A 13870-nucleotide genomic window follows, 5' to 3' on the forward strand; every position below is an offset into this window, starting at 1 on the left:
CTCACTCCACCAGGGCAACAGCCACTTCAACTGCCTACCTCAGGGGAGTACCTACCAAGGATATTTTGGAAGCGGCAACTTGGAGTTCTGTACATACCTTCACCAAGCATTGCCATCTGCTTCTATACTCTAAATCCAGAGCTGGCTTTGCCACTGCAGTGATGCAGGGCCTTATAGCCACCCCTAATGCCTTATAGAACCAGCCACCCTACCTCAGCTTTGGGATTCTAGCCAAGTGTATTGACTGCAACAGTGTAACACGATGAACATAGTACAGTTTTGTACCTACCATAAATGTAGATGTTAGAGTGTATACACTGCTGCAGTCCAGGTTACCCTCCCTCCTTCCCCTCTTACTGGCTGGTACGTACCTGTGTCTTCCACCCTTTACTACCTATGGGGAGTATTTGCTGGTAGCTGTAAGTTGTGGTTTGCTTTTCTTATGTATGTTTTATTAGCAATTGAAATTGCCTACCTGTTTAGAGGCACCTGACATCTGGGGCAAGAAAAACTGAAGAAAATGGCGTCGGCTGCATCTTGTATACCCCTGTCGCACTGACGTCAGGGAGGAGGTGACAGCAACCGATGCCGGAGCAAGACTTTGGAACTCAGGCCGACTGGGGAACCGCCTGACGGCAGGATAACCCAAGTGTAATGACTGCAGCAGTGTGTACACTCAAACATCTACATTTATGGTAGGTACAAAACTGTACTTTTTACATCCTCCTGCTCTGTAATGTAGTTTAACTAGCCTTGCACTGTGATAGTCATGTTTGCTTTAAAAATAGACCAGATGAAGAGCTCTGCAACATTTATCTGTTTGACTTCCTTAGCCTTACTCTTTTGTTTAGCATAGTCAATTAGAGTTGTGTAAATCTGGGTGCATAATTAGATTGATAGAGACACATTTTTCCAGCATGCTGTTCTACTGTTAGCCGTCAATCCCCTATTAGATGAAATGCCCCCCCCCCCCCCCAGATATCTAGTTAGAGCTTTCAAAGTTTGTGTGTTTGCTCATAGTGCAACAGTAGCCATTAACACAGCGATTTGGCAGTGGCTTCAACACCCTTTTTTCCCATTTTATATATGGGATTGGGGTATCACATGAATGCTCCTTACATTGGTTGATCACATAAAAAATTGATGTCCGTTACTCTGAAATAGATGGATATACATGTGGATGCTGTATTGGAATAACAGACTTTCATTTGTAACCTTGCCTTTCTTTTTGTTCTGAATGTGTATACATAACATCCTTCATTGCCAGTATGATTAGTTCTGAGAAAACAGCAGTTGCCTGGATCTTTTGTTACAGCTAATGTGTAGGACGGCCTGTTTTTTTGCACATACCTTCCCATCTAGTGTGTTGAGTTAAAAGTGCAATTGTGTGTATCACAGCAGGATTTCCAGTGCAATAGAAAAGGACACACCAGAGACCATCCTGGTTTCAGTAAGACATACTGCCCTCCCAGGCAGATTTTTGATTTTCACTTTGAAGATTATACCAAGGATATATATATTTCTTTAGTTCATGTACAATATGAAAGCACATTGTTAAAAAATAGCATTTGTATTTATTAAAATGGTGAACTAGTATTAAGCTTTCATTATTTCAACAGTGGAAGTAGTAGTGTTTTACTTCTTTACCAGTACCTGTATGTGTTTGTAGTTGTGTTCTGTATAGCCCACCTAAACATACCTCATTCCTGTTTAATAATTGTAATAATCTTGCAGGTTTTTATACTGAAAAGGGGGACCTCATCAGCTCCATACTATACCCAAAGCCGATTGGTTTTCGATTCTACAAGGATGCCATGAAATTTGTACTTTTCCTTGCTGTTCTAGGTAGGTTTACTAAACTCTTGCTAAAAATCAAATATTCTTCTGAATTATGCATAGTAAGGCATTTGGCATTGTGTAAAGCTTATTTTGTTCTATAATTCTGTAGTTTTACAAGGCATAGTCACACCCCCACGGAATTTAAAATGTGTAGCACGCACATTCCTTAAAATTGCACTGTACTTGTAATTGTGATGTGTATTTTGTGTGTTTTTAAAATTTAAATTAATTTAAATAAATTAACATTTTGTAGATATTTTTATGTAAAGAAGTCGCACTGAAGGTGAAACATCTTTTTGAGGATGCAAAAAAAAATCAGTTTAAATTTAAAACCAAACTGCTGTCATTTCAGAAGGTATCTGCAGAAAATGTATATGACTCCTATGTTAAAACGGTAGAAATTGCAAAAGTTACAAATAAGCATTCGTCATCTTGAATGTACTGTTAGAACATTGCAAGGTTCTGTTTTTCTGTCCCAAACTAAAGATAGCTGTGTGACCCCCACCCAAGGAAGTGCGGTGCTGAAAATATTTACCCCTTATCTAAAAGGTGATTTTACATCACATCTGCAAGCTTAAGTGTTTTGCGTAGAGTTGCATGGTGTCAGCAACATTGATTGAGGCGCTGCACTTTGAAAGTGGGACCAAAACATGATAAAACTGTTAAGTTAGAGGCATGTGTTAACATACTGAGACTGTATTGATATGAAAAGCTTCACTGAAGTGCATAGTGTGCTTGTTACAGTGTTGGGATTGTCAAGAGAGGATGGAGACAAATCTATTTTTATAGAGAATTGCTAGTACTATAATTTTTAGGGGGTGAACATGAAGGTCTTTAAATAGAGGGTTTGCAGTGGCAGGATATGGTAGGATGTTTGTAGTTTTATTAACAGCTGCTCTCTATTTCTCTGTCTTTCTGTCTCTCTAGACTGTATTTGTTTTAGTTTAGTTTCTGAATGAAACAGTGACAGATTTTGTTTTTTCAAGTGAAAAATCCTCATAGTTTAGGCATCTGTCACAGAAAATTGCAAGTGTGGGATTGGAACTATCCATTTCATTATTTCTTTCTTTGTCATTGATTAAGTAAATGAGAAATATGACACTTTTCTGCTGTTGAGCTAAGGATTATATCCTATTTATTTATTTATGTATGGTTGTTAACCAGGACAAGTCCAGCTGGGCCAGTAGTCCTCCTTTAGTGGATACCTGGGGAGGAAAAGCTCCATATAAGATGCAAAATATACACCGATACAATTACAAAAAATAAGCAAAACAAATAAAGTTATGTCATAGAAATTATGATAGTAAATATAGGAATAAAACATGTAACATTGATACTTAAAATATATTCTAGAATCTATAATTTGTGATAATAGGAAATGAGGATTAAAAGAGGAAAAAGGATGGTTGACCTTAAATGGGAGTGGTTTATTAAGATAGAGAAAGGGAAAAGGAATGGAAGGCAGATGTAGATAAGCGAGAAGAGAATATGGTAGGACATAAAAGAATTATGATGGTAAAATTAGGATAAGATAAAGTGAGGTAAGATTATTTATTAAAACAGGAGAAAAAGTGAAAATAATGAAATGTTGATGGAACTGGAGAAGACAAGTGATTTTTGACCTGGGTTTATATGAAACATTTTAAAATGCTGTGTTCAGCTAATACTTGGAGTATTTTCTTTTAAACAAAAGACATTTTTATTGAATTACTACTTATGACATAAGCAATCATAATTTATATAAATGAAAACAAAGCATTGACATATTTTCAGTTGCATCACGTGTAATCTCCTATACAGTCATTGTCATTTGAACATTACTTTGCTTATTCAGTTCCTACCTTCCATTAAATCTCATTCCTGCTCCAAAACACTATTCTGTATGTATTGTTCCCACAATTCCCATTTTTTCTCTGTAATTTGCTTCTACCCTTTTCTAAAAGTTTTTATCTCTGTAACTATATTCGCTACTTCTAATGCAGTTGGTTTAAAGTTTGATTTCCATATTCTAGTAATTGCGTTTTTGGTAGCCACGAAAATTGAAGTCATCAAGGCATTACTATTTCTAGGCAATTCATATTCTGCATCACAGATCAAAAAAAATATTTTCCTTAATTGCACCAATTTGGTCTCCTAGTATTTCTGACAGAGTAATCTGCAGGGAATTTTTAAAGTCTGCCAGCTCATTACACGCCAAAAAATATGTTCCCATTTACCTATTTCAACTCCATCACACCTTCAATGTTTGCAATCTACCTGAGAAAAAAATATTTTTAGGCTGCTAGGGATATAGAAATACCTAGGCAAGCAGTTCCAAGCAAAAATCCTAAATCTCCCAGTCTTTGTTGCATATTTGGGAGCCATACATACATATATCCTCCCATTGTTTCTTTGTGAATTGTTTATCCAGTCTATCTTCCCAATCCTCTGTAACCTCCTCTGATTTCCTATGCAATATTTTATATGCCCTACTAATTATCTCTATTTTTTTTTAGCGACAGCTTCTGTTCTAGATTTTACTAAAACTCTACCACTGCTGGTCTTTCATTTAGGTTCCCCCTATTCCTTTCTCTTTGCCTATGCTCTGATGGTCCCTCTCTAATTATTTGCTCCCAGTACCTTGATTCCTTTACCAGTTTTCTCCATAATTCTAGCCCCCTCTTACCTATTCTGTATTCCCCTAATTAGTCATACCTGTTGGCAGAACCTTTCTCCTTTACCATGTTGACTTAGTTCTCAAGTATTTTCTGCTACTTTATGGATATAATGTTCTGTAAGGCTATTTTTATTTTCTTAAGGTTCTGCATCCAAAACTTCCAAGATGGCGGTACACTGATCAACGGTATAACTTCAGCTGTACCAGTGTGAAAACAGAAACTAAGAAAACTGAATGCTGTTGAAAATGTTTTTTGGAAAATTCAGTTATTGGCTAGTAAATACACTACCTGGATGCCAGCAAAGAAGACATTTGGAAAACCTGAAGGAAAATCAACCAGAAAAGTTGAAGAGAAAACACGGTCTGCAAAGGATTCTACAGCTGTTCAGCAAAAATGCAGTTCAGCTTTGGTTCAAGAGATGGCTTCCAGTAATTTAGAGGAAAAAATAAACCAAATATACTCAGAAGTGATCAAATGAAACAAAGGAATGTATGAATTCAAACAAAAGGCTGGGAAAAATAGACAACGCCTTAACTAGCCATTCAGATGAACTGATAAAAGTAAAAAAAATCATAGAATGAAAAACTGTCTGAATATGAGGTTTCTTAAGAAGGACTGTTTAAATAATAGTAGAGTTAATATACAGAGCACAGAGATAATCTGAGATTTTCTGCTGTACCAGAGAAACTGGAAATAACACACTGTATTAATTTTATGAAAGCACAATAAACAACTGGACTGGTATTGCAGAATTTAAAGAACACATTGAGTGTATGTTCCAACTGTCCATGAGAAAGCAGCAAAGACCAATATTAATAAAGATGCAACCATACCAGCAGAAAGAGATGCTCCTGATAAAATTGTGATAGAAGGGCAAAGTATTAAAAACTGAAGAGATTAGAGTGTTTGTAGAACATGATTGATTCATTGTTCACCAGGCAGAAGAGAAGCAAATTTATCCCAACAGTCAGGGAATGTATAGAGTTGAAGGTCTGAGATTCAGTTAGCTGTATCCAGCTGTCTTTAGTGTTTTTCCCAGAGGATCAAAGGCATTTTTTGATGCAGAAAATGTTATCCAACAAAAAGTGAGTCAGCAAGCAGGAGGAGACTCTGCTTCCCCTCCTCCTGACAGTAAGGTTCATAGAGAAACTTTGTCAATGAAACATTTTCCAATGTTCCTAAGGAAAATGCTTGAGAGGCAGAAAAAGCACAAGAATTAACTAGAATAATTAGCAGAACCTTGGACTTGAACCAGAATCTGGTGTTGGGAGATGAAGGTGAACAGGAATACTACAGACAACTCTGAAATTAGTGAGTAAATGGAAAGCTATAAAGCATCTTACCATATTTATGAAATATGGTTTTGCAAGAAAAAAGTGGCATTAAAACACTGGACTTTTGTTGACTTTGTTAAACTTGAGTGGACTGTAAAGCATATACCCTCACTTTATATCATTAATGTTTAGAAGGGCACTATAAAAGGGGGAACTAATTGTAAGTTAAACAGTTCTTATTGTTAGTATTTGTATAAAATATTTCATGATATAAACTGCATGTTGTATACTGTAAAACATTTTTTGTGTAGTGTGTAGACGGGTATTTTAACTATTGGGGAAGAGTCTTTTAATTGACTGCTGTGTTAAAGATATTAAAGTAAACAAGTGCTTTTTAGCTGTAAGAAAAACAGGTTTTATAGTATAACAAGAGAAAATGGCTGGACAAAAGCAAGTTTAATGTTCATATGCTGTGATCTTGGGCTGTCAAGGTGGTGGTAGGTTGTAAAAGTGTACTGATTTATATTATATGTAGAATTAGGATATTTTCTCTATTTATTTTACAAGGGTGAATGTCTAGATTATTACCTTTGGCTTAAACTGTAAACATATGTCTTTGTGAGCATGTAGACGTATCGAGATGTCTGCAGCTGAGGTTAGCAGTGCATTCTTTTCTGAGTGAAATCTACAAAGACTCATTGCTGAGTATATTTCCATGGAAACAAGCTCTTTGCAGGTGCAATCAGTATATCTTGATAATTCTGATTACCCTTTGCTGAGGGAAGTCATCTTCTTTTGTCTGTTCCCATTAGGAGTCACCACAGCAGTTCTGTTTCCATTTCTTCCTGTCCTCCGCATCTTGCTCTGTCACACCAACTACCTGCATGTCCTCTTTCACCACATTCATAAACCTCATCATAGGCCTTCCTCTCTTCCTCTTACCTGGAAGCTCCATCCTTAGCATCCTTTTCCCAGTATACCAAGCATCCCTCCTCAGCACATGTCCAAACTAATGCAATCTCGGCTCACTGGCTTTGTCTCCAAACCATCCAGTCTGAGGTGACACTGTAATATACTGATTCCTTATCCTGTCCATCATCATCACATCCAGTGCAAATCTTAACATCTTTAACTCTGCCACCTCCAACTGTGACTCCTGATTTTTTCAGTGCCACTGTCTGCAACCCATATAACATAGATGGTCTCACTACCCTCTTTTTAGACCTTCCCTTTCACTCTTATTGGTACCTGTCTCCACCCACTCCACCCTGCCTGTACTCTCTTCACTTCTCTTCCACACTCACCATTACTCTGAACGGTTAATACCAAGTATTTAAACTTGTCTACCTTCACCAACTCTACTCCCTACATCCTCACCATTTCTCTATCTTCCCTCTCATTCACACATATATAGTCTGTCTTAGTCCTGCTGACCTTCATTCCTCTCCTCTCTAGAGCATATTTTCACCTATCCAGGGTCCCCTGAACCTGTTCCCTACTCTCACTACAGATCACAATGTCAACTTCATAGTCCTTGGGGACTCCTGTCTGATCTTGTCTGTCAAACTGTCCATCACCATTGCAAATAAGAAAGGGCTCAGACCTGATCCTTGATGTAATCCCACCTCCACATTAAACACATTAGTCACTCCTACAGCATACCTCACCACTGTCACAATGCCCTTGTACATATCCTGTACTACTCTTGCATACTTCTCTGCCACTCCCAACTTCCTCGTACAGTACCACAACTCCTGTCTAGGCACCCTGTCATATGCTTTTTCTAAGTCTACAAAGACACAATGCAACTCCTCCTGACCTTCTCTGTACTTCTCCATCAATTCTCTCAGAGCAAATATTGCTTCTGTAGTGCTCTTTCCCAGCATGAAACCATACTGCTGTTCACTAATCATCATATCCCTTCTTAACCTAGCTTCCACTACTGTTTCCCATAATTTCATGCTGTGACTGATCAGTTTTATTCCTCTGTAGTTACTACAACTCTGCATGTCACCCTTATTCTTAAAAATTAGTCTCAAAACACTTGTGCACTCTTCAGGCATCCTCTCACTTTCCAAGATTTCATTAAACAATCTGGTTTAAAAACTCCACTGCCATCTCTCGTAAACACCTCCATACTTCCATAGGTATATCATCTGGGAGGACATCCAGTGTAAAACTTTTGCCAATTGACATGTGCGGACAACAATACAGATTTCCATACCGGATCAGTCGAGACCCGGGTTAACTATGACCACCACCAGTACTGTTAGCCAACAGGGTGTGGGTAGAAATTGGGATACTGTTGTCCAAAGGAGAAGAGGAGGGAGCCATGCCCAAATGCAGGAAGAGAGAAAGAAGGTTAGGAGTGTGGTAGTGAGGGTAGGAACTTTGAATGTTGGCAGTGTGACTGATCTAGGGAGAGTGCCAGCTGATATGATGGAGAAGGAAGGTTGATATATTGTGCGCGCAGGAGATCAGATGGAAGGAGGAGTAAGGCCAGGTGTATCGGAGGCAGGTTTAAATTGTTCTTTCATGGTGTGGATGGGAGGAGAAATGGAGTAGGGGTTATCTTGAAGGAACAGTATGTCACGAGTGCTTTGGAGGTGAAATGAGTGTCAGATAGTGATGGTTATGAAGCTGGAAATTGATGGTGTGGTAATAAATGTTAGTACATATGCTCCACAAGTTGGGTGTGCGATGGATGAGATTTTGCAAAAAGGATGGACATGGCTGTGGTGAATATGTATTTTAAGAGGAGGGAGGAGCACAGGGTGATGTGCAAGAGTGGAGGGAGATACACACAGGTGGATAATGTCCTATGTAGGAGGGCAAGTCTGATGGAGATTTGAGTCTGTAAAAGTGGTGGGAGGGGAAGTGTAGTTAGGCAGAGTAGGATTGTGGTCTGTTAGATGACATTGGTGATCAAGAAGAGGAGGAGGAGTGTGAGGGCAGTGCCAAGGATTGAATGATGAAAATTGAAAAAGAGTGCTCGTGAGGTGGAGTTCAGGAAAGAGTTAAGACAGGCACTGGGTAGCAGTGAAGAGTTTCCGAATAGTAACTACAGCAGAGGTGGTAAGAGAGACTGCTAGAAACTGGCTTGGTGTGACATTTGGACAGAGGAAGGAGGACAAGGAGACATGGTGGTGGAACGAGGAAGTGCAGGAGAGTATACAGAGAAAAAGTTTGGCGAAGAAGTGGGATTGTCAGAGGGATGAAGAAAGTATACTGGAGTATAAGGAGATGAGGCGTATGGCAGAGAGAGAGAGGTGGTGAAGAGTAAGGATAAGGTGTATGGAGAGTTGTATGAAAGATTGGACACTAAGGAGGGAGAAAAGGACCTGTACCAATTGACTAGACAGAGGGACCGAGCTGGGAAAGATGTGCAGTAGGTAAGGGGTGATAAAGAATGAGGGAAACGTACTTGCACTGTGTTGAATGCTGAGGGAAGTACAAAATTTAAAGGTATAATGGAAAGCAGTTCAGTGAGAAAATTGAAATTATGGGAAGTGAATAAGAGGTAACAACCTGCCTAGCAGCCTTAATACTGTAATGCAGTTAATAGAACAGTGTACAATTTACCTTTATTTAAAGATAGTGTCAAGGAATGCAAGCGCTTCCATTGTCCTACTCATAAAATCCCAAATTACTCTGAATGCCTTCTCTGTCACAAAATCCAACAACAACAGTAGTAGTATTTTCTTGCATTTTGCTTCACTGTGGATCCTTATTGTTCTATTAATGTTGTCAGATTTATTTATTTTGTTTACCAGGGAAGTCCGACTGTGTTTTTGGCCCTTTTTCTTGGGAGTCCCAGGGAGAAAAGCTCCACAGCATTATGATAGATAAAAAAATTAACAATTATAACAGTGGTAAAGACATACGCATGTTTATGAAATCAATTACAGGTAGTAGTAACAGTGATATAAAGAAGATATTGCAAAAAATACTCCTTGGAGGAGTTGTAAAATAGACAAGTTGTTATAACCAAAGGAAGGTTCACCAATGTGAGACACATATGTAGTAAAGAAGAAAAAAAAAAGGAGAGAGAAAAAATAGGAAAATAGGGCAGCTAATAAAAAGTACAGATAATTTTTGTTGTCTCTTTCGGCTTTTCCCGCTTAGGGGTCGCCATAGCGGAACTCCGGTCCGCTAATGATATAACAAGAAAAATGTAGAAACATTGTAGTAGCAGAGATACATTTTGAAGAGATAGAAAGTGAGGGAGTTTAGCCTGGTTTAGTGCAGGAGCAGAGCCAGGTGATGTTTAGGTGTTGTCTAAGCAGTGTCCTCAATTTGGATGAGTTTGTTATATTGAGTATGTTTTGAGGCATAGCATTCCAGGATTTTGATAGTTTTGTTGGAGTATAGGAAGTCATCATTGCTATTATTTGATTTAGTTACTTTCAGAAGGAGTTTCTGAGAAGACCTTAGTGGTCTATGGTTGATATGGGGTTGAACAAGGTCTCTAAGAGCTGCACAGTTGTCTGAGTGATGCAGGGTAGAGTGTGGTAGGGCTTAGCTGGTTAAGGGTTGTTTGACTCCACTCCATAAAACCATATCGATTCATATCTTTCAATTTTGGCAACACCTTTACCATTCTTTTAGCCATTATAAACATAAGCACACTATAATTGTGATTTATAATTGAAATGGGCCTTTATGAAGCTGGCTGTGATGGGTCTTTACCATCTTTAGGTATTACATCTACCACAGCTTTCTTCTCGGATGTCAGTGCTTCTCATGTTAAAATACTGCTAAACAAAACCTTTCAGACCTTTATCACTTTCTTTCCTCCTAACTTACTGCCACAGCAATACCATCTATTCCTGGAGACTTGTGTAAATCGGTTATGCGTCACCATTTTTATTTTATTTCCTCCTATCCTAACTGAATAATTGAGTTTCATCAGTCTGTACCCTTTGCATATTTAAGTCTTCGATAATGTTTTTAATTTGTATTTTTCTTGATTTTTACATTTCTCAGCTTTATACAGATTTTCATAAACTTTCTGAAATATTTCTAATACATCTACAAGATTTCTGGTTATTTTCCTTGGCATAGACTCCCTAAACTTGGCAGCAACCCTTTCTTCTTTGTTTCCTGAGCCATTGAGCTAAAAGGGTTTTTTATGCTCTGGAACTATTATCAAAAACAGTTAACAGCACTCTTTCTAAACTCATGCACATTGTCTGGTTAGTCCCTTGTTTTCTAACACTGTGCATGCCTTTTTGTTCTGCAAGATTCCCCCTATTCTACAATATCTTAACCTATGTCAGTCCCTATAATTCCTTTTACTTCTTAAGCATATCTCTGTTTTTCTTGTATTTCTACCCTATTATTAAACTCCACTTTCATTTTTATCTCATTTCCTAGCTATATTTTCTGAAGAAATTTATATCTTCCCCTAATAGATCCCAAATAATTTCCACTACCCATTCCTATCTGTTTAGCAGATAGAATAAGGAAGCGTCAGTGTCTTATTTTTATTTCATTACCCTGCATTTTTATTTTGGTTATTATTGGTGCATGATCTGAAATAGTTACTGGATGCATATCAAAACTTTCAATTAAATGTACATGTTCCTGTAAAATATAATTTCTTTCTAGCCTAGCCCAGTTTTTTGTACCTTGGGGGGGATAGTATGTAAATCCACTCAGAGCACCTACTACTTAATTCACGTCTTCTATACCAAATATTATCATAAATTTCTTCAAAAATCTACCCACTTTTGTTGTATTTCCCTTCTAGACCCCCAAGATACATCCTCACTGTTGCAAATCAAATTCCAGTCCCCACCTATAAGTAATGTTCCCTACTGAAAGCTGATTATTTCTCCCAGAATTTTCTTAATCTCCATTGTAGTAGTTTTAGGTGGAATATAAATACATGCCAGAATAATCATCCTCCCTTACCAAGTAGCCCCTTGCTATTACAAATCTACCATTATTATGTTTTTTCACTTTTCTGTCACAGCTATTGGAGCTCCTGTAGCAATTAATATTAAGAATTCCCCTTTTACTTTGTCCCAGATGTTTTGCTGAATAACCATCCTGGAATCATCTCTCTATCAAATTCACATGCTCAGTTCTCCCCAGATGTCTCCTGTAGTATAGCTATTTGCAGTCTGCATTTTTAGTATAGTTCACTACTCTAGTTTGTGTATACCTGTGAGGTCATTCACCTTCGAAGATATGGAAAGTGTTGTCATTATGATAAGAAGTTATTATTCCCACCTGTTATGTATAGCATTTTGTATGTCTAGTTTCAGCATTTTATGTTACATGCATACACTAATGTTTGGCAGGTTGATCTTTTATACATTTGTTCCCTGTCGTATCCATTTGAGCCTGTGTCAAATATTACAAGACATTTTGTTTTAATGAAAACCCTCAAAAAAATGCACCTCAAGAATATCTCTAGAACCTATTAACTTAATGCAAACACGCAAAATAACATACATCTTCAGATAATGAAATTTAGCGCTGCTCATAGGGACAATTGTCCAGGATTGACAGCTGCACTCACAGGCTTTAATTGACCTGTAACTAAGGTTATCCACACTAAGACACATAGTACAGCATATGCTTCTACTTACGCTTAGTGCTGTTTTTGTGTTATCTTTACTCTTCTCCCAGATGTTGAAAACAAATTGAATGCTTTCAGAAATCATTATCTTTTATCCATTGAAGGAAAAAAAAACATTTTGTTTTTAATGCAGTCTTATCAGCTTTTCTCCATAGAAACATGAGCACCACAGATGCACAGTAGCCTTCAGCTACAAAGTTTCTTATGTTACACTGTCAACATTTATTTACTGTAGGAAAACTTTTCATTACTTTCTGCATTTTTATTAACTTGCCTCCACTTAAAATTTGTCAAATCAAACCAAGGGTCTTATTCCAGTTATTCCCCAATTCAAAAGTATATCAGTTTTACTTCTATCATAGTCTGTATACTTTTATACCCTGTCCTTCGCCTCAACAACCCAAGATTACAGCATATTATCTTAAACATGCTTTTGTCCTGACTTTCTTCTGTTTTTACATTGCAGTGCCGGCATTTCTTAAAACTAAACAAGAAAGAAAGGAAAGAAGGAACAATGGCATCTGTTTACTTTAGTATACCTGCAACACACTGTGACATCCAGATATCTCATTGAACTGCCACCAAATAATGTGATGTCCCTTACTGTTCTTGGTCATTAACTAAGAAGCTTCAACCCTCACTACTGACTCCAGTGTGTCACTTAAACAGGAGTAATATTTCACAATTTTCCCCTTAGAGCACAACAGAAACATGCTGTATAGCCTGGGACTGGACTGTATACTTCTATCCACCCCAAATATAACTCCTTATTACGCACTTCAGAGCAGTGTGCCCCAGTTTAAGACCTCTGATACACTCACACTTAAATAAATAAATTAAATCTCACACATCCAAACACTTCTGGAAAAGCTTGACACAGATTTCCAGCTGTTCCTTCCCCAAAATAATATGGTAATACTGCCACCAGTCAGTGTCTTCATGCCCTTCTTAAAAGGGTGTCCAATTATGAAAATTATATATTAAAACAAATAGTAGCAAATGACTTAAGCAGCCAGGTTTTCTGAGTGGCACAGGAAGTTACCAAGGCAAGTATAAACACTTGCAAATCACTAAAGAAAACACTGACCAGCTACAATGTAAGTTAATAAAATATTTAATAATGAGCAAAAGGATTAAAAATTTAAAACAGTAATTTCCAATAAACAGAGCTCAGTCAGCAGGAAAATGAAATCAATACTGAAGGATAGAAATCCAACATTTAGAAAAACTCTAACTGATTAGTTATAATTTTCCTAGCTAACTAAAGAACACTGTCCCTCATTTAAACTAAATTACTACAACAGAGTAAAAGGCAGGCTTACAGTTCTTGGTGAGTCCTTTTCGGTATCCACTGCACAGTACATCTGTCACTGGCTGACTACTCACTATTAACTGTCTTTAGCAGACTGTTTTATAGATTAGCCTGTCACAACTATTCCGGATCTAATTTTCATTTCATATTTTGAAACTCAACCAACAGCTGTTTCCTAAAAGTTCCTTCCTGTCTTTTG

At 37.6% G+C, this 13870-nt stretch overlaps 1 protein-coding gene across 3 annotated transcripts in view; it reads left to right on the forward strand.

The window, feature by feature from the left end:
- Positions 1 to 13870, forward strand: part of ATP13A2 (ATPase cation transporting 13A2) — a 2158003-nt gene that overhangs the window by 1259869 nt on the left and 884264 nt on the right. For all 3 annotated transcript variants that reach the window (XM_044061825.1, XM_044061827.1, XM_044061826.1), the window contains exon 13: positions 1735 to 1845. In XM_044061825.1, coding sequence (XP_043917760.1) covers positions 1735 to 1845 — 111 coding nt within the window. The remainder of the gene's footprint in view (positions 1 to 1734; positions 1846 to 13870) is intronic.

Source organism: Protopterus annectens, chromosome 2.part0 (genome assembly GCF_019279795.1).
Source record: "Protopterus annectens isolate FY-2018-M chromosome 2.part0, PAN1.0, whole genome shotgun sequence".
Classification (NCBI taxonomy): domain Eukaryota; kingdom Metazoa; phylum Chordata; order Ceratodontiformes; family Protopteridae; genus Protopterus; species Protopterus annectens.